Source organism: Rhinoderma darwinii, chromosome 6, assembly GCF_050947455.1.
Source record: "Rhinoderma darwinii isolate aRhiDar2 chromosome 6, aRhiDar2.hap1, whole genome shotgun sequence".
NCBI lineage: Eukaryota > Metazoa > Chordata > Amphibia > Anura > Rhinodermatidae > Rhinoderma > Rhinoderma darwinii.
The window spans coordinates 50433485-50461154 of record NC_134692.1 but is presented as its reverse complement, the minus strand read 5'-3'; the positions used below and the strand labels follow the sequence as shown (position 1 = coordinate 50461154).

Genomic DNA, 27670 nt, shown 5'->3' with positions numbered 1-27670 from the left:
ATTGTCTCATTATTTATGGATTTACTCCATCCACTTCTGGAATCCCAGAGAAATGCATTAGGTACATGTTCGTCTCCTGAGAGCCATTTGCCTGTAACAGAAAATGCTTTTAAGCAGGAATTTCACTGATAGGGAAGAGACCAGATCCAGTTACTGCCCCTAGGAGGTCTGATTGGTCTGTATGAGTCTTGATGTTACCAGCAAAATAGAATGGATTCTGTGCTCTCTGGAAATAGCAACAAGTGCATCTGACCAGAGGAGGGCTGCCCCTCTCCCCCTCCTACTGTGCCCACTGCATGGGAACTTGTGGCACACTTCTCTTTGTCTAAGCTGCTTGGGCTGAGGTTTATTTTATTTTTTTATCTTTTTTACATTGTCATTCGATTTATACCTAGCAGTTCTGAATGAGAAATAGCAGGCTGTGATGTTAAAGAGCGGATTATCCACATAGTGAGTGCGAATCCCTTGGACATGTTAGCATCAGAAATACAGAATACAGCTGCCTATGTGGGTCTTGTTACACTGGGACAGCAAATTCCCATTCTGATTGTCTGGTATTATGCTGGAGATATTGGCAGGAAGAGCTGGTAGTGCTGATGGTCAATGTGCCTCAAGGATTTTGTGAATGAACTGTACCTGGTGCAGGAACATCATCTGAAGTTACAGATTAAATACCTCAACAACAGAACCATAAACAGTAAGTCTGCCTAGGTAATGTGTCATTCATTTTCATCATATAATGTTACTAGCAAAATCTTGTCTATGTCAATTATATCTCTGTATTGGCAGCATTAAAGACTCAGCAGAAATACATAGTAGAAATATACAATTTTTCTCCTTTTTCTTCCAATTCCAGATCCTCTGCATTGTGGGTCCCACAAATGTCTTTAATGTCTGTTTTCTAAAGCTATCTGTTTAGATTATACTGTTATTCTTTATTTAATTATTTTGTTTGTTTAGTAAGCAGTCTTATGTTGTAACTTACATTTGAAAATCTGCACGATTTGTATTCACATCTATCTAGAAATCCAAAAATAGTCCCATTTGTATAGAAATACGTATTTACCAATAGTCACTAAAAAGGAAAAAGCAAAGGGAAAAGCAAATAAAAAAAAAAGAAAATAAACTCTCCCCTGGTATGAATAATAAGTAGGTAGATAACTTATTATGTAAGTGACATACAGGCTATTGATGCCATAAGATCTAAAGTTTCTTTACAAAGGTAGAGACACATGTATAACTAGATGTACCCCATAAAGTAGGTAAGTACTCTTGTAGTATGCACCATATTTATGAAAGAAATAAACCCTTTCTAGGAGACTATAAACAGCTTTCTGTATATGGAAAATAATGAATGACACAAATGACAAGCTAAACCTGTCAGTCACGTCACAGTTTTCTAGCTATAACTGGGATGCAACATTTTGAGGGATTCACTGCACAGATGTACAGTACGCTGAAAAAAATATGCTTCAATTCATTCAGGAGAAAGTATGGACCCCTGCCACCCTATATACTTAATATTTAAATTCTAGTAATAGGCTAAGTATGATATCCAACCTTATTTATTCATATGACTTATTGTGTGGATTTTGTTTGAAAATACATTTATTGTGGGCAGCAAGTTCCAGCCTATCCCTGTGTTAGTGCATTTAAGAAATCTGGTTGTTGCACACTCATAGTTTCAGAATTCAACTGATAACAGCTGCTGTAAACACGCTCCCAGGAATATATTTATACTGATGCTGGAATAATATGATGTGTCATCAGGATGCTATCATTATACACTACATGAGTGAGTTATATATAACTTGCAGGTCTCACTTTGGAAGTTAAAGAGTTTTACATCTTCTGACAACTTTGTAATGACTTGTACCTCCATGCAACTTTTATTAAATCTACTAATCTTTAGTTTTAGTTTGTCATGTCCAACTTTATTTTTGTCTAGATGTGTGAAATGGGTCTGCTGTGTCTTCAGAAGTTACAAAAGTTAGGCTTAATTCACACGACCAGGTGTCAAATCGGCTATGTAAAACTGACGTTTTTCTCAGCCGATTTGCACCCGTGTGGCACCCGTTTTCACGGATCCCTAATAGACTTGAGTCTATTGAGGGATCCGGGAAAATGGGAAAAAATAGGACATGTTCCAATTTTTCCTGGGCCGTTCACACGGTCTGTTAAAAAAAACAGCCGTGTGAATAGCCCCCTTAGGCATGCATTGATTTTAATGCAGCAGTGTGATTGCCGTTAAAAAAAGTCTGTTACCCGGCAAATTATCCCTTTCATGTGAATGAGGCCTTACTGTGCTGGAATTTCCCTTTCACAAGTTTTCTTATCCATGTTGTTGTTGTTGTTGTTTGTTTTTGTTCACATCTGTGTCTGGGCTTCTGTTTCTGATAGATTCATTTTTAACAAATCAAAAAAGAAGCATAACAGATCTAAATGGTTCCAATTGACTTTAATGGGATCTGTCAGGTTTCCATTTTTTTTTTCCACTTTCAAACAATGGAAACCTGATAAAAAATCAGGCCAACTTATGCCAAGTGATGCATTTGCCACCAAAAAAAATGTAATTTAAATGAATGAGAGCATTAATGGAAACATTTCTCTACATTTTTCTGTAAAAATTACAGAACAGAAAAATAGACAATGATAGATTTCCATTAATGTATAATTAATAATAATATAGTATTTAATATGAAGCTAATTTTAAAATTCATCATCAAAAGACAAATATAAAGTAGTATGCTACAGATGCCTACTCACCCGATATTATTTATCATAGAATATTGTAAACCTTCCAAATATCCACACTGAACATTTAGTAGTTTACTGAAAACTGAATACCATTGGCTCCAAAGATTAAAGGGTACCTGTCGTTTCATTTGACTTTTCAGGATAAGCTACCATGTGTGTGTGTGTACATGAGGAGTAGCACTATTTCTGGCCATTATATGACTTTGATTTTGCAATTTTTTGCCGTTTTTGCCCCCTTTGCATGCTAAATCTGTAGTTGACATTTCTCCTGAGCTGGGGTGGAGACTAGAAGTCATACACTACACACAGTAAGAAGAGGAGAACCTGCTCCATAACCTTGTCTTTCACTGAGAAACCTCCCCATAATCATGCAGGACATATATATAGAAGTACTGACCTGTACTGATGTGAATAAAGTTATTTGGTTCTTATAGAAACTTCCTATGCCTGTCGTTTTGCTCGTATCTCCTGCACACCCGCCCACCTCCCCTCTCCATAGGTTTCCATAGACATGTGTAATCTGATACATGTGAGCTGCAGTCCGACTCAAGACGGATGTAGCTGAATTTTCAGAGTGAAAGTCAGTTTAACAGAGGGAGGAGGAGCAGGAAAACAGCCAGATGAGAGAAGAAAGAGGCTTGTTACTCTGATAAGATATACTACAAAGTTTTTTTTGTAATTGCCTGTACTATTCATTTAGAACAGTGACTTCATTTTAAGTGCATAACAACTTATTTATGGTCATCTCACAGCATAAAAAAAAAATTAGTCAGTATAATTATTATTATTTTTTTTACAAATACATGCAAGTATTTATAACGGCGCTGCTGCGTGGTCCAAGTTGGTGGAGAAACGAGTAGTCTCTTCTAATAATGATGAATATTTTATTGCGATAGCAACGCGTTTCGACGCCGAACTGGCGTCTTCATCAGGCATAAAATTGTGTTAAAACAAGCTGGTATAAATACACATCACTGGGTAATGATTGGCCCAGTTCAGATGGAGCAGAAAATGGAGAAAAGCCGCCAAAAGCTGGCGGGTCAAAGTTCATAATAATACCATGTATGATAACAGCAATAAACAGTTTGTAGTATGATTATACATTGGAAAGAGGGACATGTAGAAAAGTAAAAACGCAGAACGGGGGATATTAAAAAGTGATATGTGTCAGATCGGAGTTTGCAGCAGGTACGAGAGCGCAACCGTTTCTATATATAGGAGGTTGTGCTCGCAGTGTGGACGACAAGGATTTATTTACCCATCTGATATTGATAACATTATCGTAGCTGTGTTTTGTATTTTGTTTATTCAAAGTGTCAGTTGGCCCAGTGAAAACGACTCTTTTAGTAAACATGGGCCGTAGTCAAGGAGAGTCAACGAGAGTCAAGTTTAAAAGAGTCGTATTCACTGTGCCAACTGACACTTTGAATAAACAAAATACAAAACACGGCTACGATAATGTTATCAATATCAGATGGGTAAATAAATCCTTGTCGTCCACACTGCGAGCACAACCTCCTATATATAGAAACGGTTGCGCTCTCGTACCTGCTGCAAACTCCGATCTGACACATATCACTTTTTAATATCCCCCGTTCTGCATTTTTACTTTTTACTTATCTACATGTCCCTCTTTCCAATGTATAATCATACTACAAACTGTTTATTGCTGTTATCATACATGGTATTATTATGAACTTTGACCCGCCAGCTTTTGGCGGCTTTTCTCCATTTTCTGCTCCATCTGAACTGGGCCAATCATTACCCAGTGATGTGTATTTATACCAGCTTGTTTTAACACAATTTTATGCCTGATGAAGACGCCAGTTCGGCGTCGAAACGCGTTGCTATCGCAATAAAATATTCATCATTATTAGAAGAGACTACTCGTTTCTCCACCAACTTGGACCACGCAGCAGCGCCGTTATAGATCCCCTTTTCTCTACATCTACCTATTATACATCAGCGGTTACCTTTGGAAACCGGTCCGGATCTGGCAGCAGCACCCGTGGATTTACTTTGCGCAATACCTATGGCTTTATGGTGAGCAGGGTTTTTTTTATTCCTTCATCAGCCTACCTTACTGAACTGCACTATGTGGCGCCGTGGTCTTTTCTCTCTCATGCAAGTATTTACAATACAAGTGACAACTGTTCTAGTATTCCCAATGCCATCTTTCAGCAGAAAGCTGACAGTAGAGAGAAAAGGCTACAGCAACATAGTCTACAATCCTGCAGCGTATTTGTGTGCGGCACCATTTTAGAGAAGCCTGCTCTCCAATTGAAAACAACGGCAAGACGTTGGGTGAGGAGGACAAAGACTCAGTAGAATCCCAGTAGAGACCTTATAAGGGGGTAAATCGGAGGTGACTAGTGGGTCCAACTCATGCCACCACTAAAACGTCATACACATTTTAGTACTACAGAAGTTGGATTGAACATTTTTATTTATTTTTTTGCACTATTCTCCCATGCTAATGTACCAGATACTAACAGTTCCAGTGTTTTTATACATTTGTCCCTATGGAGCCCAACGGGTCTGAGGCCCATATTCAGATATCTGAAGATGTCTGAAAAGTCATTCTCTAGCCAAAATCAGAAAAATTATGGAGCTTAAAATAGCTAATGCCCCACAACTATTACTAACTTACTGACCCACATGCAGGGCCGCCATCAGGAATTTCAGGGCCCCATACAGCTAAATTTTCTGGGCCCCACTACCGTGGCACCGCCTGTTAACGGTACTCCGTCCAGCACTATATCATGCTACCCAGGGCCGCCATCAGGGGGGTATTAGGGATACTGATGTGAGGGGCCCGGCCAAACCTAATTGAAAGGGGGGCCCGGCAACTGCCGCGACTTGCCTTTGGTAGAAAAAAAACAGGCCCCTGCAATGGGGCCCGTTTAAGAATGTCGTGAGCTGCGGGCCCCCCCTCTCGTCATGGGGGCCGTCAAACACCCGCGACCGCACGCACCCGCGACCGCCTGGAAGCGCGCACCGAATTTTGAGGCAGATTTTGACCTGCCCACACTATCTTGCTGCGTTTTTTTTGCTGCGTTTCTTACCCGCGGCGATTGAGGACAGCAGGGCGGATTGCGGAAATGCTGCGGTTCTGCCGCAAAAATCACAAATGAGGAAAAAAAAAGGCACTTTTTTAAATTTATAAAAAAAGTTTCGACTTCCCCCGGCCGTAGTCCTGGTGACGCATCTCTCTCTTCTGAACGTAGCGCCGCCTCCTGGGATGACGTTGTAGACCATGTGACCGCTGCAGCAGTCACATGGGATGAAATGTCATGACAGGAGGCCGGGCTGCGCTAAGAATAGAGGATCGCGTCACCAGGACTACGGCCGGGGGAAGTCTAAACTTTTTTAAAAATTTTAAAAAGTGCCTTTTTTTTTTTCCTCATTTGTGATTTTTGCGGCAGAACCGCAGCATTTCCGCAACAGAGGTGCAGCGATTCCACAGAATAAATTGACATGCTGCGGCTTAAAAAGCCACACTGCAGGTCAATTTTATTTGCAGCGTGTGGATGAGATTTGTTCAAATCTCATCCACTCTGCTGCGACTGTAATACGCTGCGGATTTTCCGCAATAAAATGTGTTGCATAAAATACGCAGTGTTCATGCCTAGTGTGTTCCTACCCTAAGGCCGGATTTACACAAGCGTGTGCTTTTTGCGCGCACAAAAAACGTGGCGTTTTGTGCATGCAAAAGGTCCATAACCGCTCCATGTGGCAGCAGCGTATGATGCGTGGCTGCGTGATTATCGCGCAGCCGCCATCATTATGACACTCTGTTTGTATGCTTGTAAACAGAAAAGTAGGTGGTGCTTTTCTGTTTTCATTCATAGTTTATACTGCTGCGGAAGTGCTGGGCGTGATTTTCACGCACCCATTGACTTCAATGGGTGCGTGATGCGCGAACCATGCACAAATATAGGACAAGTCGTGAGTTTTACGCAGCGGACACATGCTGCGTGAAAATCACTGACAGTCTGCACGGCCCTATAGGGTAACATAGGTCCATGCGAGGCGCGTGAAAATCACGCGCGTTGCACGGATGTATTACACGTTCGTCTGAATAAGCCCTAACAATAAGGCCCAGTTCACAGAGTTTTTGGGCCTTGATATTGACTCAGACACTGCGTCAGAATCAGCACCAAACAACTTCCAAAACCGCCTCCCATTGATTTAATCTGAAATCAATGGGAGCCAGTCGCGGAAAAAAGAAAAAGCAGCACGTCCTTTCTTGCCGCTGTTCTGCCTCTGACCTCCCATCGAAATCAATGATCAATGGGAGGCAGAAAATGCGTTTTTTGTCTGTGGTCCTCAATCGCCGTGGGCAAAAAACGCGGCAAGATAGTGTGGGCAGGTCAAAATCTGCCTCAAAATTCTTAAGGAATTTTGAGCCAGATTTTTTTCTGCCAGCAAAATACTCCGTGTGAACAGAGCCATACTTAAACAGCACTTTGAGACACTTTACTCACTGTGTCAGAAGAGCTGCTGGCTCCCACTCCAGTCCTCTTCAGGCGATGTCTTCCAGGCGATGTCTTCGGTCCAGACGTCCAGTCCTTCACCTCCAGCCAGGCTCCAGGTAAGTTGTGTCCATGTGTGTCCGCGGCTGCGCGCAATTCGTTCGCGGGTGCGCGCGTGCTGTCGCAGCTGCGACTGCCCGGGCTGTCGAAGGTGCGCGCTACCGGGCATTCGCGGGTGCGGGCGGTCGCGGGTGCGCACGCGCGGGAGTTTTCGGGTGCGCGCGATCGGTCCCGCGTGCGGGCAGGCGGTCTTTAACGGCCAGCTATGACGAGAGGGGGGGCCCGCAGCTCACGACATTCTTTTGGTGAAAAAAATGGGCCCCATTGCAGGGGCCGGTTTTTTTCTATCAAAGGCAAGTCAAAAGAGTTGCCGGGCTCCCCTTTCAATTAGGTTTGGCCGGGCCCCTCACATCAGTACCCCTAATACCCCCCTGATGGCGGCCCTGCCCACATGTGTAAAACTGTAGGCGGTGGTCGGCCTTGTATGAAGCTACATAAGTGCTGCAATGGTCATTGACCAAGGCTTTCCAAATGCTGTACTATATCCACCACACCTGCTATTATTTCAATTTGTCATAATATTAAAACATCTCTAAACTTTAGTAATCCAATAAATAAAACTGTAAGACTGCAAGGCTTAGTTCTTGAAACTGCTTGAATATAGTGGTTTTTATGCAGCGTATTCGTCCCGTGGGTACCCGGCCTTACTGACGAACTGACACAATTTACTCATAATGTGGTCCATCTAGTTCCGTCATGGTGTTCGTCGTTTTTACGGAAAAAATAGCGCTGCAGCCTACACAGATGTGAGCAGGGGCGTAGCTAAGGGCTCATGGGCCCCGATGCAAAAGTTTTTATTGCCCCCCCCCCCCGCAAACTTCTCATGGCCGACGGTGCGCAGCTATCCGCTGCATCGCGGGGTCTCCTAAGTGACCCGACAATGCAGCACTAGCAGCCAGGGACGTCACTAAGGACTTAAAATGTCAGGGAAAATAGCCCCAATACATATGTGTGTGTGTGTATAGGAGATAGCATATCTATACTACGACCCTATCAACTATGGATAGGATTAGATACATTGGCTCAGCAGACAGTATCACACATTATAGGATTAGATACAGTGGCCCAGCAGACAGTATCACAGATGATTGGATTAGATACAGTAGCTCAGCAGACAGTATCACACATGACAGGATTAGATACAGTGGCTCAGCAGACAGTATCACACATGATAGGATTAGATACAGTGGTTCAGCAGACAGTATCACACATGATTGGATTAGATACAGCAGCTCAGCAGACCGTATCACACATGATAGGATTAGTTAGATACAGTGGCTCAGCAGACAGTATCACACATGATAGGATTAGATACAGCAGCTCAGCAGACCGTATCACACATGATAGGATTAGATACACAGCTCCACAGACATTATCACACATGATGGGATTAGATACAGTAGCTCAGCAGACAGTATCACACATGATTGGATTAGATACAGTAGCTCAGCAGACATTATCACACATGACAGGATTAGATACAGTGGCTCAGCAGACAGTATCACACATGATTGGATTAGATACAGTGGCTCAGCAGACAGTATCACACATGATTGGATTAGATACAGCAGCTCAGCAGACCGTATCACACATGATAGGATTAGATACACAGCTCCACAGACAGTATCACACATGATGGGATTAGATACAGTAGCTCAGCAGACAGTATCACACACATTAAAGGATTAGATACAGTGGCTCAGCAGTAGAGTATCACACATGATTGGATTAGATACAGTGGCTGAGCAGACCGTATCACACATGATTGGATTAGATATTGGGCCCAGCTCGCTGACATTGCGGCTCCAGTGCTGGACCCAGGAAAGGTAAGAATAATAATTGTTTTGCTTTTTTATGTGTTACTAATTATTTTTGTGTGTTTGTGTTCGGTTGTTGAACTACTTCGGATTCGAGGACTACTTCAATGACAGCATTTTTTTATTCTCAATAAAATGGTTAATGGGGGTTGTATTTTTTTATTTCAATAAAATATTTTTTCTATGTGCTTGTAGTTTTTTAAACTTCATTATTACCGCCTTAGTAATGGCCGCCGGCTGATTGACTACCTCCATTACTAAGGCGGGGCTTAATGTTAGCAGGTGCAGAGGCTATCACTAACCCCCATTATTACCCCAGTACCCACCGCCACCAGGGGTACTGGGAAGAGCCGGGTACAAACCAGTACCCGACCATCTGTAGTGACGGTCAGGCACCGGGGCGGCCACAGGCTGGTAGTATTAGGCTGGGGAAGGCCAAAAACAGTGGCCCCTTCCACCCTGGTAATGCTGCCTGCTGCTGCTGTGTTGTATCTGGCTGGTTATGAAAATTGTGGGGGACCCCACATCGTTCTTTCCAATTATTTTTTATTTTATTTTTTTTAAATGATGTGGGGTCCCCCCCATTTTTAATAACCAGCCAGATACAATAAAGCAGCAGCAACCTAGCATTATCAGGGTGGGAAGGGCCACTGTATCTGGCCTTTCCCAGCCTGATAATACCAGCCTGCGGCCGCCCCATTGCCCGACAATCACTACAGATGTTCAGGTACTGGATCGTACCCGGCTCTTCCCAGCACCCCTAGTGGTGGTGGGTACTGGGGTAATAAAGGGGGTTAGTGTTCGCCTCTGCAGCGGCTAATACTAAGCCCCGCCTTAGCAATGGACGCTGTCAATCAGCTGGCGGCCATTACTAAGGCGGTAGTAATAAAGTTTAAAAAAAAAACACAAAGACATAGAAAAAATATTTTATTGAAATAAAAAAAAAAACAGACGACCCTCATTAACCATTTTATTGATAATAAAAAAAGCCATCATTGAAGTAGTCCTGGAATCCAACGTAGTCCAACGACCGAACCTGTAAGAAAACACACAAAAAACTATTAGTAACACATGTGTTAGGCTTAGGTACAGGGTCCCACAGATAGTATCACACATGGGCGCTGTATCTAAGCCTATCTGTGGGACCCTGTATCTAAGCCTACCCCAAGTTAGGCTTAGATACAGGGTCCAGCAGACAGTAATCTTATACAGTAATACAGGGCCCATCAGACAGGATCACACATGGGCCATGTATCTAAGCCTACCATGTGATAAGCTTAGATACATGGCCCAGCAGACAGCATCACACAATCTGTGATCCTGTCTCATGGGCTCTCTAAGCCTGCTACATCGTAGGCTTAAAGGGGTTGTCCAGTCCCCAAACATTGATGGCCTATCCTCAGGGTAGGCCATCAATAGCTGATGTGTCTGGGTCCTTCTCCCGGGAGCCGGCCAATCAGCTGCTTTGAAGGGGACGCAGCACTCGTACGACAGCTGCTTCCCCTTCATTTCCCTTACTCGCTCACACTGTGAATCGCAGATACGGATTCACAGTGTGAGCAAGTGACCGGAATGAAGGGGCAGCAGCTCTCGTACGAGTGCTGCAGCCCCTTCAAAACAGCTTATTGGCTGGCTCCCAGGAGTAGGACCCCGCCAATCAGCTTCAGCAGACAGGGATATTAATCTTACCCCCCCTCTTTAGCCACGGCGGAAGTTCTGTCCTGACTCTTTCCAGGATCACAATGTTTTGCGCGGCGCATAGCGTTGTGACGTTATGTGCTGCGCACAGAGCTATGACGTTAGGACCTCTGCTGCGATTCCGGAACCAGCAAGGTAATTACTGTCAGTAACTATAGTAACAGGGGCCCGCGGCCCGAGTTACTATAGTAACTTTTATTGATGTCGTGCGGGGGGGCTGCAATTGCGTCCGCTGCCACCCCCTATAGCTATGCCACTGGATGTGAGCATAGCCTAAGGGCGGATTTACACGAGCGTGTGCGTTTTGTGCACGCAAAAAACGCAGCGTTTTGCGTGCGCAAAAGGCACTTAACAGCTCCTTGTGTCATCACATAGGATGTGCGGCTGCGTGATTTTCGCGCAGCCGCCATCATTATGACACTCTGTTTGGATGTTTGTAAACAGAAAAGTACGTGGTGCTTTTCTGTTTGCAAACATACTTTTGACTGCTGTTGCGCGAATCACGCGCATCCTACGAAAGTGCTTCCGTGTGGTGCGCGTGATTTTCACGCACCCATTGACTTCAATGGGTGCGTGATGCGCGAAAAACGCAGAAATATAGGACCTGTCGTGAATTTTACGCAGCAGACTCACGCTGCGCAAAAATCACTGACAGTCTGCACTGCCCCATAGACTAGCATAGGTCCGTGCGACGCGCGTGAAAAACACGCGCGTTGCACAGACGTATTACACGCTCGTGTAAATCCGCCCTAAAGCAGATAATATCAGCCTGGAGCAGCTTGCTATTGGAATCTATGTCAGAAGCAGCAGCAGCACAGCCAGCTAAGGAGATGCATAGACTCCACAGCCACAAAATTAAAGGCATATTTTAATGAAGACTATTTAGAAAGTTGCATAATTCTTAATTTAGGCCTGATTCACACGAGCGCTGCGCATCTCGGACGTGAAAAACTGCAGTTTTTCACTTCCGAGGTGCATCCGTGCTCAGCGCTGCGGGACAAGATGTCACGCATCCCCCATAGTTGAGAGTCTATGGAGTGATGCGTGAAAAGATAGGACATGTCCTATTTTCTCACAGACCCCTCACACGGTCTGTTGAAACAATGGCTGTATGAACGGCCACATTGAATAACATAGGTCCGTGTGAATTAGGCCTTAGGAAGCAAATAAGCAAAAAATATTCTCTACCAAGTATTATACTATGTTCTTTATCTTTGCTTTTGTGTTAAGCATAACACAATTCCTTTAAAACAATTCAGTGCTGTATCAACGCAAAATTTGTTTCATTTTTTTTCCTTAAAAGCAGATGGGCCATTAACATTCATTATATACCTTTTTGTTTCTACTTCTAACTCGCTGTATTTATTACAGAATAAGGCCCCATGCACACAACCGTATTTTTTGTCCTTAATTACGGACCCATTCATTTCTATGGGCTACAGACACCTTTACATTTTTACGGATGGGTGTCCGTTCCGTAAAAATGATCCATAAAATATAGAACATGTCCTATTTTTGTCCGTAATTACGGCACCGACTTCCCATAGAAGTCTATGGGCGCTTCCGTAAATACGGACGGCTATGGATGTGCATGCCAGGTTTGCAGATGTTACATATCATTTGTGATTTTCCTCTTCTTTTTGCGGATCCGTAAATACGGATGCACTACGGACCATATTTACAGACACCGTTCCTTATATGCGGATGAGTTACGGATGACTATAAATGACTACGGATCTGTATTTACGGACTGTATTTATGGATAGAAGAAATCTACGGTCGTGTGCATGGGGCCTAAACAAGCTGTCATATGAAGTGTGAAAGCAGGTCTCTCATAAACTGATGTAATCAGTGGAAAATAATAAACATAGACTTAAGGCCTCATGCACACGTAATCATGGGCTGTGATTGCGGGCATGGTGGCCCGCGACAGCCGCCTGCATTCTCAAAGTATGGGAGCACGGCCAATAAAGCACAAAAGATAGGACATGTCCTATCTTTTGCAGTACACGTCTACGGCCCGGACACATAGTTACATAGTTAGTACGGCTGAAAAAAGACACATGTCCATCAAGTTCAACCAAGGGACGGGAAAAGGGAAGGAAAACATTTCTACACATAGGAGCTAATACTTTTTTGTTCTAGGAAATTATCTAACCCTTTTTTAAATCCATCTACTGTCCCTGCTGTGACAGCTCCTGCGGTAGGCTATTCCATAGATTCACAGTTCTTACAGTAAAGAAGGCTTGTCGCCTCTGCAGGTTGAACCTTTTTTTCTCCAGACGGAGAGAGTGCCCCCTTGTTTTTTGAGGGGGTTTTATATGGAACAGGATTTCACCATATTTTTTTCCTTAGTCGTCTTTTTTCAAGGCTAAATAGGTTTAATTATTTTAATCTTTCCTCATAACTTAGATTCTCCATGCCCCTAATTAGCTTCGTTGCTCTTCTTTTGTATTTTTTCCAACTCCAGGGCATCCTTTCTATGAACTGGAGCCCAGAACTGAACTGCATATTCTAGATGAGGCCTCACTAATGCTTTGTAAAGTGGCAATATTACATCCCTGTCCCGCGAGTCCATGCCTCTTTTAATACACGACAATATCCTGCTGGCCTTTGAAGCAGCTGATTGACACTGCATGCTGTTATTTAGTTTATGATTTACAAGTACACACAGATCCTTCTCAACAATTGAATCCGCCAGTGTAGCTCCCCTTACGACATATGATGCATGCAGGTTGTTGGTACCCAGATGCATAACTTTACATTTATCGACATTAAACTTCATCTGCCAAGTGGACGCCCAAACACTTAGTTTGTTTAAATCTGCTTGCAATTCACGAACATCTTCCATAGACTGAACTGTATTGCACAGCTTGGTGTCATCTGCAAAAATAGAAATCGTGCTATTAATCCCATCCTCTATATCATTAATAAATAAGTTGAATAATAGTGGTCCCAGCACTGAACCCTGGGGTACACCACTTATTACCGGGGACCATTCAGAGTAGGAATCATTGACCACAACTCTCTGGATACGGTCCTTGAGCCAATTCTCAATCCAATTACAAACTATATTTTCTAAACCTATAGTCCTTAATTTACCCATTAGGCGTCTATGGGGGACAGTGTCAAATGCCTTTGCAAAGTCCAAAAACACTATATCCACAGCGGCCCCTCTGTCTAGGCTTCTGCTCACCTCTTCATAAAAACAGATTAGGTTAGTTTGACAACTTCTGTCCTTAGTAAAACCGTGCTGGCTGTCACTTATAATACTATTTTTTGTCACATAATCCTGTATATAGTCCCTCAATAGCCCCTCAAACATTTTCCCCACGATGGATGTTAAGCTTACTGGTCTATAATTACCCGGGGAAGACCTAGAGCCCTTTTTGAAAATAGGCACCACATTTGCCCTGCGCCAGTCCCTTGGCACTATTCCAGTCACTAGAGAAGTGAATGGGTCTGCAATTACGGAAGATTTTTACGTTTGTGTACATGAGGCCTAAGGATAGTGATCCGTGTGGTTTCATTCACTCTTTCTTGTTGTTCAGCTTTTCATTCACATTGTAAGTTATTTTACTTATAAAATAAAAAAATATATATAATGAACGCCATATCTAATCCAGGTTTATTATTCCAGAATTTCCTATCACGGACATGAAAGGCTACAGAATGGGAACTGTTTTGCTGTCTATAATGAGTTTGTTTAAACAGTGCCTGACAAGAGATTTTTTAATGAAATGAGCTCCTTTCAGCCTCAGGATTTTATAAAGAAGGCGCACATCACACGGCAACAGTCAGAGACTTTTCTAAGGAGATGCTGCAACAGAACAGATGTAAGACAGTGAGTGGTGTTAAGAATCTCACAGAATACAAATGACCAGAGAATCCTGGAAAAGGCAAAAGGACATTAATTGGTATTATACTGATTTTCCAACAGAGTTAAAGGGTATTATATTTAGACTAGCTAAAGAATAAAGGAACCCAGCTACAGAAAAAAAACACACTTTGCCTATATATATATATATATATATATATATATATATATATATATATATATATATATATATATATATATATATATACAGTGAAGGAAATAAGTATTTGATCCCCTGCTGATTTTGTAAGTTTGCCCACTGTCAAAGACATGAACAGTCTAGAATTTTTAGGATAGGTTAATTTTACCAGTGAGAGATAGATTATATAAAAAAAAAAAAAAAAAACAGAAAATCACATTGTCAAAATTATATATATTTATTTGCATTGTGCACAGAGAAATAAGTATTTGATCCCTTTGGCAAACAAGACTTAATACTTGGTGGCAAAACCCTTGTTGGCAAGCACAGCAGTCAGACGTTTTTTGAAGTTGATGATGAGGTTTGCACACATGTTAGATGGAATTTTGGCCCACTCCTCTTTGCAGATCATCTGTAAATCATTAAGATTTCGAGGCTGTCGCTTGGCAACTCGGATCTTCAGCTCCCTCCACAAGTTTTCGATGGGATTAAGGTCTGGAGACTGGCTAGGCCACTCCATGACCTTAATGTGGTTTTTTTTAGCCACTCCTTTGTTGCCTTGGCTGTATGTTTCGGGTCATTGTCGTGCTGGAAGACCCAGCCACGAGCCATTTTTAATGTCCTGGTGGAGGGAAGGAGGTTGTCACTCAGGATTTGACGGTACATGGCTCCATCCATTCTCTCATTGATGCGGTGAAGTAGTCCTGTGCCCTTAGCAGAGAAACACCACCAAAACATAATGTTTCCACCTCCATGCTTGACAGTTTAGACGGTGTTCTTTGGGTCATAGGCAGCATTTCTCTTCCTCCAAACACGGCGAGTTGAGTTAATGCCAAAGAGCTCAATTTTAGTCTCATCTGACCACAGCACCTTCTCCCAATCACTCTCAGAATCATCCAGATGTTCATTTGCAAACTTCAGACGGGCCTGTACATGTGCCTTCTTGAGCAGGGGGACCTTGCGGGCACTGCAGGATTTTAATCCATTACGGCGTAATGTGTTACCAATGGTTTTCTTGGTGACTGTGGTCCCAGCTGCCTTGAGATCATTAACAAGTTCCCCCCGTGTAGTTTTCGGCTGAGCTCTCACCTTCCTCAGGATCAAGGATACCCCACGAGGTGAGATTTTGCATGGAGCCCCAGATCGATGTCGATTGACAGTCATTTTGTATGTCTTCCATTTTCTTACTATTGCACCAACAGTTGTCTCCTTCTCACCCAGCGTCTTACTTATGGTTTTGTAGCCCATTCCAGCCTTGTGCAGGTCTATGATCTTGTCCCTGACATCCTTAGAAAGCTCTTTGGTCTTACCCATGTTGTAGAGGTTAGAGTCAGACTGATTAATTGAGTCTGTGGACAGGAGTCTTTTATACAGGTGACCATTTAAGACAGCTGTCTTTAATGCAGGCACCAAGTTGATCTGGAGCGTGTAACTGGTCTGAAGGAGGCTGAACTCTTAATGGTTGGTAGGGGATCAAATACTTATTTCTCTGTGCACAATGCAAATAAATATATATAATTTTGACAATGTGATTTTCTGTTTTTTTTTTAAATATAATCTATCTCTCACTGGTAAAATTAACCTAGCCTAAAAATTCTAGACTGTTCATGACTTTGACAGTGGGCAAACTTGCAAAATCAGCAAGGGATCAAATACTTATTTCCTTCACTGTATATACACCCACAGGATTTTCTATGACATCCCATTCTAATGCCGTACCATGATGGGAAATGTAGAGCAGTGCAGGCTCTTAGGAAGACTTTATTCTGATCTGCGTCCTTCTCCTGGTTAGAGGAGACCAGGTCTGCATCGCTGAAGAACGGTGTTGGAACGGGCACAGGTGAGTGTGGCACTATCTACATCTGTGGCATTATCTACAGGGGCAGTGTGTAACACTATCTACATGGGCACTGTGTGGCACTAACAGCATTGGGCACTGTGGCACGATCAACAGGGGGCACTGTGGCACTATCTACATGGGCACTGTCTTTCCGTTCATCTATTCCTCTGATGGAAATGCTGAAGTAAACAGGCCCTAAGCTGTAACAACTCTTAAATAAAAAGCTTTCTTTAGTGGTAATGCTACAAAATTCTAGTGGACACTACAAAAATCTAGGATAAAAAATAACATGGCCATTAAATTTATTTTTTTCTTTTGTAAATTTCTCTTGTTTAAGAAGTTCAGTCAGTCAGCTATAAATCTAATTATTTATGGAGTGCAGGCTGTAGGAACCCTCTAATGTTAGAACTTGCGCTCACAGAAACGTCTTTATCTGGAGTGCACAGTTCAAGAAATAAATAATGCTGAATTCATGGTAATCGGTGGCTTTACACATCCAGATCTCTACTCAAATTAGATGGATGTCCAGCACTGAATCTTCATGCAGAGCTTTAGAAAATTAAAGATTCTACTGTTGCAGTGAGCACAAAACTCAGGTCTGTAGAATTTTCATGTAGGTCGGATAATGAACTCCTCCAATTATATAACCATATGCTAGTAGCATAGCTATTGGGGGGGGCCCACTGTGATGGTGGGGCTCACCACAACTGCCCCTGTCATGACCGTTGCTCCTGCTGCCCCCCCCCCCCCCCCCGCAATGGCCACGCCACTCAGGGCGGCCTGCTACCTGTTTGAGGGGGCGTCGGCGCAACTGAAACCAGCCGCCGCTACCCTCTCCTGCCTCTCCTCTCCTGCACTAATTGTACCTGTGTCTATAGGACGCAGATACAATTACATGCAGAAGCGCTGAATGGCCAGGCACGTTCCGTGCCCAACCATTCAGTGCCTAACAATGACACTGATTGACAGGGCAGAATGACTTGCCCTGACAATCAGCGGCTTTCAACGACGCTAGTGCTTCTGTTGTTGAAAGGTGCTGGTTGACAGGGGGAAATCATTCTGCCCTGACAATCAGCGCTTTTCAATGACGCTAGCAGCGCGATGACATCATCGCACCGCTGCCGTTCTTAAAAGGCGATGATTGGTGGGGCAAGTCATTCTGCCCTCCCAATCAGCGCCCTTCAATGATGCAAGCATCATTCAGCCCCAGCAGACCTGCATTGACAGAGGACGGCGTGGAGACGGGATCAAGGTGAGTATGTAAAGCTTTTTTTTTCACTTAAAAGTGTGAGTGGCATTATCTATGAGGTGGAGCTATATGTAGGGCACGATCTACAGGGTGGCTGTATGTGGGGAACTATATACAGGGGGCTATATGTGGGCACTATATACAGGGGGGGCTATTTTGGGGGCACTATCTACAGGGGGGCTATATGTGGGGCACTATCTACAGGAGGCTGTATGTGGGCACTATGTACAGGGGGATATATGGTGTCACTATCTACGGGGAGCACTGTGTGTGTGTGTGTGTGTGTGGGGGACACAGTGTATGGTTCTATTATAATCAGGGACACAGTGTATAGTGCTATTATAATCCGGTACACAGTGTATAGTGCTATTATAATCAGGGACACAGTGTATGGTGCTATTATAATAAGGGACACAGTGTATGGCGCTATTATAATCATTGGACACATTGTGTGGTACTATTATAATCAGGGACACAGTGTATGGCGCCACTATAATCGTCAACACAGTGTATTGTGCTATTATAATTAGAGGTGCAGTGTATTGCCCTATTATATTTAGGGGCGTAGTGTGTGGCACCATGAGAATTATCTTTGTTTATAGGTGTAGAAATGTTTGAAAAGTGAGAAGCTGAAGACATCTGAGTGGCCGGGGGAAGTCATCATAGAGGTCTGGACCGGATGGAGAAGAAAAGAGAAAAAGAACAACTTGAATCTGAAAAGAAGCCACCTGTGAGTAACTTAATGTAAATTTTTATTCTGCCTCTAATAAGTACTGTAGCCACTGTATGATCTGCAGCGAGATGATGGGTGGTATGATTTTTTTTTAATGAAACAACAACTCCCAGAATATACTTACCATTGATTGGGTAGCAGTAGTTTTGCAAACCTATATGGCAGGGGTAGCCTGGCTGGTGTATACAGGGAAAATGGGGTTTATATACAGGAATGATGGTTGTTATATACAGGGATTATGGTTGTTATATACAGGGATTATGGTTGTTATATACAGGGATGATGGGTAGTATATCACAATCCGTGTATATACCAGCCATTATCCCTGTTTATAACCCCCATCTTACCTGTGTATATACTAGCCAGGCTGGTATATACAGAGATGATGGGGGTTATATACAGGGATGATAGCTGGTATATAAAGGGATGATGTGGGTTATATACAAAGATGATGGCTGGTATATCAAGGATGATGGGGTTATATACAGAGATGATGGCTGGTATATAAAGGGATGATGGGGGTTATATACAAGGATGATGGCTGGTATATACAGTGATGATGGGGGTTATATACAGGGATGATGGCTGGTATATGAAGTGGGTTATATACAAGGATGATGGCTGGTATATCAGGGATGATGGCTGGTATATAATTAGACTGCGCCTCTTCAGTTGTAAACATGCGTTAGGGGGGTCCCACTGGGTTGAGGGCCACTCAGATATGTTTCTTCCCCCCCCCCTGTGCTAAACCCCTAGCTACACCTCTGCCATGTGCACATATTTTTCATGGTGTGTTTATATCAAAGTGTGAACCCAAAAATAAGACAAAATGAAGCTTGCAACTGGTAAAGAGTAATTTTATGAAAACTACACCCTGTGGCGGATTAAGTAGACCATTGGCCCAGGGCTGTTACCTAAACTTGGACCCCCCTTCTCCCCCGTTGCCCTGCCGCGCAGTAATTATTGTTAACACTACCTTTTTGTGCAAGCATTAACAAATGGGTGTTACGATTCCCCTTGTCAAATGCCTGTGTCCCTACATACTGACAGTCTCCAACCATCGCTGACAGTATCACACTGTGCAGGGACACATCCTGACAAGGGAAATGGTCCTCCACTCCTACAGTGCCCATTTGTCTATCAGTCCTGAACTGCACAAAGACACACACACACACACACACACACACACACATACATACATACATACATACAGTTAGGTCCAGAATTATTTGGACAGTGACACAAGTTTTGGCATTTTAGCTGTTTACCGAAACATATTGAATATATGGTTATATAATCAATATGGGCTTAAAGCTCAGACTCTCAGCTTTAATTTTAGGAAGGGTTTAGGAATTACAGCTCTTTAATATGTAGCTGCCTCTTTTTAAAGGGACCACATGTAATTGGACAATTATCTCAAAAGCTATTTAATGGGCTGCATGGGCTATTCCCTCATGAATCCATCATCGATTAAGCAGGTAAAATGTCTGAAGTTGATTCCAGGGGTGGCATTTGTATTTGGAAGCTGTTGCTGTGGCTGTGAACCCACAACATGAGGTCAAAGAGCTCTCAATTACGGCCCGTGATTACGGGCGTTTTTACGTTCGTGTGCATGGGGCCTTAGATATAGGGCCCATCTCGCTGACATTCCAGCGGTGGACCCAGAAAAAGGTAAGATAATAATTGCTTTGCTTTTTTATGTGTTACTAATTTTTTTACGGGTTTGGTTGTTGGACTACTTCGGATTCAAGGACTACTTCGATGACGACTATTTTTTATTTTCAATAAAATGGTTAACGAGGATTATGTGGTTTTTTTTATTCCGATAAAATATTTTTTCTATGCCCTTGTATCTTTTAAAACTTTATTACTACCACCTTAGTAATGGCTAGCTGATTGACAGCATCCATTACTAAGGAGTGGCTTAATGTCAGCTGGTGAAAAGGCTTGCACTAACCCTCATTATTACCCTAGTACCCACCGCCACCAGGGGTACCAGAGAGAGCCGTGTGCGATCCAGTACCCGACCATCAGTATTGACAGTCCGGTACTGGTGCGGTCGCAGGCTGGTATTATTAGACTGAGAAAGGATAGAAACCTTGGCCCTTCCCACCCTGGTAATGCTAGCCTGCTGCTGCTATGTTGTATCTGGCTGGTTATGAAAAATGGGGCTGTCTCCGTTATAAACAGGGGAGGGCCCCCTCCGATAACCCATCGCCTCTTCTCCTGCGACACAATCATGGGGCGCCGATGGTTGTCATGGCAGCCTAGGGTCTGCCATCTTTGTGCTCCATAATAGTAGCCTATCAAAATCACGATATACTGCAATTCACTGGTATTGCAGTATATAGTTCAAGTGATCCAACGATCGCTAATTCAAGTCCCCCAGGTGTACTTATAAAAAAACAGTTAAATAAAGTTAACAGCTAAAGTTAAGAAAAAAACCTTTTCCCATTTTTTCCCTAAAGTAATGTTAAAAAAAATAAAAATGAACATAACTGGTATTGTCGCATCCGTAAAAGTCTGAACTATTATAATATAATATTATTTAACCCGCATGGGGAACAATGTAAAAAAAATAAATTAAAAGCAACATAATTTCAGCCTTTTGATCACCTTAGCTTCCCAAAAAAATTGAATAAAAAGGAATCAAAAAGATGCATGTACCCCAAAATGGTACCAATAAAAACTGCAGCTCGCCCCACAAAAAAATAAGACTTGTTATAATGTATCTGATTATTGGTATTAGAAAAATTCGGTACCTTCATTAGCCCACACTTATAAATGCAAACCGGATCTGAATACAGTTACTCCTTAAAGTTGCTTCGATAGTCAATTCTATAGCCCTCAGACGAAAAAAGAAAAAAGGAAGAAGGCGAAATTCCTGATGTTATGTTTGTGTTAGTATAGTATAACTAATACCAAGCTATAACAGATGCATTAACAGTAACATGAAAGGGGGAGGGAGGAAGGAAGGAAAGAAGAAGAAAAAAAAAGGGAAGCAAGAAGAAAAAAGAGGTGAGGGATGCCCTATCTATGTAAACATTTCTCAGTATTTCTGGGTATTCTGGTAGGCTATCCAGGGATGCAACACAGTCAGATATTTCCTCCATTCTCATAATAATGTTTACCTCCTGGACACATTCTACCAAGGTTGGGGCCTTGGTAGTTTTCCAATGTCTGGGGTTAATGGCCCGCACTGCCGCTAGAAGGTGGGATAAAATATCCTTTTTAATGGACTTAAGTGTACCAGGTAAAATTGATAGATAGCTACAGGTGACATGACAACCACTCAACTTATATATATGAAAGAAAATTGAATCACTGGGTCATATATACAGAAAATGCTATGACTCAATTTTCTTACATTCCCACCATATGTGAAGTATACCCTTTTGATGCCAGACATTCAGCATCAAAACTGCAGGATAGCGTTGATGGAGAAGTGACGGACATATATACTATCAAATAAATAACTAATTTTGTTAAAGTAATTACGGTAAGTAATTATAGTAATTTCGCTCTTTTGCTCTACACGCTAGTTCGATTTAGTGGGATGAAATAAAGACCTTTTGCCATTCATCTGTTGTAATAGTTACTTAAAGGTCCCTCTCCCAAGCTCTAATATATGATGAATCCCGGGGGTGATCTCTTCCAAAAGCAAGCTGTATATTCTTAAGATATTGTATGTCGGGGACGATTGTTCCAAGAAAATTGCCTTTGAAGGAGTAGGTGATGCTAGGAAAAAAGAACCTTGGGTTGTTGAACATATGTAGAAAGACCTGAAGAATATGGTGTAAGAGAATGTCCTTAGATGATTTTAAAATAAAGGAAAGCATTAAAGAGGCTCTGTCACCAGATTATCAAATCCCTATCTCCTATTGCATGTGATCGGCGCTGCAATGTAGATAACAGCAACGTGTTTTTTTTTTGTTTTTTTAAAACGTTCATTTTTGGCCAAGTTATGAGCTATTTTATATATATATATATATATATATATATATATATATATATATATATATATATATATATATATATATGCAAATGAGCTTTGAAATGGACAACTGGGCGTGTTTTTTTTTCGGAATGTCCAACTGGACGTGTATTGTGTTTTTAACTGGGCGTGTTTACATGTATGACGCTGACCAATCAGTGACCAGTCAGCATCATACACTCCTCTCCATTCATTTACACAGCAGCAATGTGCAGCCACATAAAAAAAAACACGCCCAGTTGTCCATTTCAAAGCTCATTTGCATATATATATATATATATATATATATATATATATATATATATATATATATATATATATATATATATATATAAAATAGCTCGTAACTTGGCCAAAAATTAAAGTTTTTAAAAAAAAAAAAAAACCTTACTGTTATCTACATTGCAGCGCCGATCACATGCAATAGGAGATGGGGATTTGATAATCTGGTGACAGAGCCTCTTTAAAGTTTAATCCCGGAGGAAGAAAAAAAAAGATTGCAAAAGAGAGGGGTCAGTGGGTCATTTCGTTTTCAAAGAATACCCTTGGCCACTACTTTATCGCAGGTATCTAGGAAGCAGCTGGAAAAAAAGAACGGTTCATCCCGTTAGGCCTTGCATCTGGCAAGATCCATGGTATAGGGTTAAAAGGGGAATAGACCAGATGCGCTTCAAATTTAACCAACTGCTTTGCGGATCCATTGAAATTCCAATTTAGCAGCCGAAGCAGGACTGCCAGGTGTGATAGAGCATTGGGTCAGGGATACTGACCCGTCCAGACAGTTTTGGGCTGGTTAGGTACGAAAGCGTATCATGCTATGGCTAGCCTTCCAAATAAAACCACTAAAAGCTGATTGTAGACGTTTAAAGAAAACAGATGTAGGTCTGATAGGCAGGGCCTGAATAATATATAATAGTCGAGAAATTATGTCCGTTTTCAAAACATTTATACGGCTAAACCAAGACAAGGACTTCTTGTCGTATTTTCCCAGATCTCCAACTGTTTTCTCCAATGGGACGGTACTTTTACTCATACAATTGAGATAAATCCGACTGTATTTAAATAATAGGATATTTAATAGAGGAACCCTGCCATTTAAATGGAAACTGTTGATTCAGATGTAGTATCTCTTATCTAGAAAGGGAAATATTAATTCGTTTTTTTTAGGTTCACTTTAAAATGACTAAGGCCCTATGCACACGAACGTAAAAACGCCCGTAATTACGGGCCCATAGACTTCTATTGGCCACGGGTACCTTCCCGTTTGCTTACGGGAAGGTGCCCGTGCCGTTGAAAAATATAGAACATGTCCTATTTCAGGCCATAATTATGGCAACAGCAGGCCCATAGAAGTTTATGGGGGTCCCGTAATTACGGGTGGCTACGTGTGTGCACCCGTACTTACGGGAGCGTTGCTAGGCGACGTCAGGGGATAGTCAGAGAGAAGGGGCTGCACTGATCGGCAGTAACTCTTTCATGACCCTGGACAGTGACTACCGCTGGACAGTGAGTACCATGCGCGGCGCTCACAATATAGATTTCTAATGTTTCCATTAAAACCCGCAACAAAAAAAGTTAATGCTTACCCAGAACTCCCTGCTTCATCCTCCAGTCCGGCCTAATGGGATGACGTTTCATCCCATGTAACCGCTGCAGCCAATCACAGGCTGCAGCGGTCACATGGACTGCTGCATCATCCAGGGAGGTCGGACTGGCTGTCAAAAGAGGGACGCGTCACCAAGACAACGACCGGGGTGCGTATGAACTTCTTTTTCTTTCTATCGCTGCAGAAACTCTGCCCGAAAGCACTGATAGAGAGAAGAGGCTGCCGATCAGAGCTGGATAGAGAGAAGAGGCTGGCGATCAGTGCTAGATAGAGAGAAGGGGCTGCCCCTTCTCTCTATCCAGCACTGATCAGCAGCCTCCTCTCTATCAGTGCTGAATAGAGAAAAGGGGCTGCCGATTAGTGCAGTGCAATATAGAAGAGAAAACGGGTCCATAAATACGTGTGGACTACGGATGACAAAGGACCCATATTTACGGGCACGGGTCCGTAAATACTGGTGGAATACGGGTGACAAAGGACCCGTATTTACGTCAGTATTTATGGGAGGGAAAAAATACGGTCATGTGAATGGGGCCTAAGGTGTCTGAATCTTTTAAATTAATTTAAGATAGAAGGGAATGATATGCAAGGTTATGAAACTGCTATTATTTTTTTACCTTGAAGTCTGATCAAAGATATCCTATGCGTTTTCTCTCTCCACAAGTTTGTGAAGACAATCATAAGGATCTAATATCTTTATTCTTTATTAATAAAGGTAACATTTGAATGGGGTACTTTAGATTTGGCAGGCTCACCAGCTATAATAGTTCAGCTCTTCAAAATAATGATAATGGACGTTCTCGTTTTCTTTTTGGTTTTTTAACATAGCCTCTAAAGTATTGCGCTAAAATATAATTTAATGTGACTTTCCTAATTCAATCCCCAAATATTTAATTGACTTATTGGCTACCTGCAATCCCAGTATTTCATGTTGTTCTTGTTGATGTTTCTTAGATAATAACAACATTTCGGAAATATATTGTTCCTAGCGAAAAAAGTTGTTTTGTAATGTGATTAGAGAATTCCTTTGCTGCACTTTAAGCTGTGTAAATTGTTTTTTGATGATTTATATGCATACATCTGGCAAAGTATTTCTCACTTGAAGACAGGAAAGACAACATATTTGGAAACCAAATCTTAAGGGTCCCTCGTTTACTACTTGACATTTTCAAGGTTTAATTCACATTTCATTCTCGAATATTCATTGCATTACTAAAGCAACGTAAACAAGTATGTTTCTGTGTCTTAAGATATTTCTTAGATAAATAGTCCCATTGCAGCATACTGATTGCTATTAAATTAATCTTTGTATTCCATGTTTCCCGTGGTGACAGCAGAGACACATACATTTAATGTCATGTATAGGCTTGTATAAAGTTCTGCATACATTTATACTGATTAAATGGGACAAAAAACTGCAGTCATAGACAATATTTTTTTCTTTTCATTTCACAGACTGTTGAAGAAATGAATATTTATCATGGTGTATGACAGAAGATTTCCTACTGAGCCAACTGCTCAATTCTGTTCAAGTACGAAATAAGTGTGTTCTTTACAGATGACGGGTTTAGAAGTCATATTCTATCCGATGTATGTGTACCTTAATAAGATGCACCCAGCAGAGCAAACATCAAGGTGTTCTGACTTTATTTTCAACAGAGGTCTTCTGCTGCTCTTTTTCCAGTTCCAGTTCATCGTATCTTGCCCCAAAAGCTGCCAGTGTTCAGACAACAGTGGAGCCAAGGTGGTCCAATGCAGTTCAAGAAATCTGGAGGAAATACCGATAGACCTTCCCATGGACACAGTTTCCTTAAAGCTTGATGCAAACAAGATTCAACAGGTACCCAACAATGCGTTTAAAGACTTGAGTTATCTACAAGAATTGGACCTTTCCAGGAACTCCATTGAGAAAATTGAACTGTCTGCTTTTAAAGGAGTTACCGATGGGCTGAGGCTGCTGGATTTGTCTGGAAATCAGATTCAAAGTATCCCCAAAGAATCTTTGGCCAATTTAAAAGGCAAAATCCGCCTCTCCAATAACCCTTTACATTGTGACTGTTCTCTTCAGGAGATGCTAAGGGAACTGAACTTGGACCCAGATACAGTTAATGATATTTCCTGCCAGACCTCTGTTCAGGAGGAATATGTGGGGAGACCTTTAATCCAGGTCCTAGACTCGGGCATCAATTTTTGTAATATCCACCACAGAACCACAGATGTGGCAATGTTCATAACTATGTTTGGCTGGTTTACTATGGTAATAACCTATGTGGTTTATTATGTGAGACACAACCAAGAGGACGCAAGAAGACATCTGGAGTACCTCAAGTCCTTGCCCAGCACTCAGATAACCAAAGACTTTGATACTATCAGCACCATCTTGTAGATACGGTTTTATAAAAATTACATTAGACAGCGTGTTGCTTTTTACTCTAAAATTAAACCACCTACAAACAAACTAAATTGTTAAACGTTTCCCTGCTGCAAAGTATAGGGAGACATTTATTAATTTTTTTAAAGAAAAAAATGGTGGTGTTGCCCATGGAAAGCAATCTAAGGCTAGCTACCATTTTCTAGTCCGGTTTTTAAATCAAATAGCTTTCACCTGTTTGGTTGCTGTGGGTAACACCATTGTTTGTCTTTTTACTAATTTTCATAAATGGCCATAAATGGCTATAACACAATTCAGCAGATTGCCTCATTCTTCTACTTTTAAATTTAGACATGCAGGATACACTGCAAAAAATCTGTACAATTCTGTAGAATTCCTTTAATTGGGTGTCAATGGTCTTAGATAACTGACCGATTTATAGAGATTCTTGATTATCAGAGAAAATTCTAAATTGAATATCTCTGCTCAGACTTCTGGCTCTAGTCTTGAGAAATCCCACGTAATATTGAAGATTTGTGCTGTAAGGCTCTGTTCACATCTGCATTCGTTATTCCATTATTTTGCTCAGTCAGAGGAGCAATACAAGGCAATTACCGTAAGCGCCAGTTCAGTTGCACCATGGCCACCACCAGCGGCTGACGGAACCCATTGACTTTAATGGGTTCAGTTGGTTTTCCATAGGGGTGTCCGTGGTTTTACCGTAAACAATAGCGCAGCATGCTGCGCTATTGTTTCCGATATATTCAGCGGAATCCGCAACGGAGGCCCCTATCAGAGCCCCCCACACAGATGTGAACTAAACAAGTGCTAAATGATCCTATTTTCTTGATTATTTAATGTCGAATTGAAGGAATTTCATTGTAGTAATAATAATAATAATAATGAATTCTGTATACCGGTCCAAAAAATGAAAACCGTCAATTTGGCTTAAGCGAAATTACAGTCTAAGGCTGGGTTCACACGAGCACATTAA

General features: G+C 41.9%; 1 protein-coding gene across 2 annotated transcripts; it reads left to right on the top strand.

Annotated features, from left to right (window-relative positions):
* The first annotated feature begins 258 nt into the window (after positions 1–258).
* On the top strand, positions 259–27670 carry LRRC3 (leucine rich repeat containing 3). Of its 2 annotated transcripts, none has more exons than XM_075831199.1 (2): positions 259–697; positions 25761–27670. In XM_075831199.1, exon 2 carries the CDS (start codon positions 25864–25866, stop codon positions 26689–26691), a length of 828 nt encoding a protein of 275 aa, XP_075687314.1. In that variant the 5' UTR covers positions 259–697; positions 25761–25863; the 3' UTR covers positions 26692–27670. The 2 variants fall into 2 exon arrangements, with proteins under 2 accessions (XP_075687314.1, XP_075687316.1); XM_075831201.1 differs by having other exon boundaries at positions 259–711.

Excerpts from the sequence above, each read along its gene's own strand:
- LRRC3 (XM_075831199.1), top strand. The coding sequence starts at position 25,864 with ATGACGGGTTTAGAAGTCATATTCTATCCGATGTATGTGTACCTTAAT.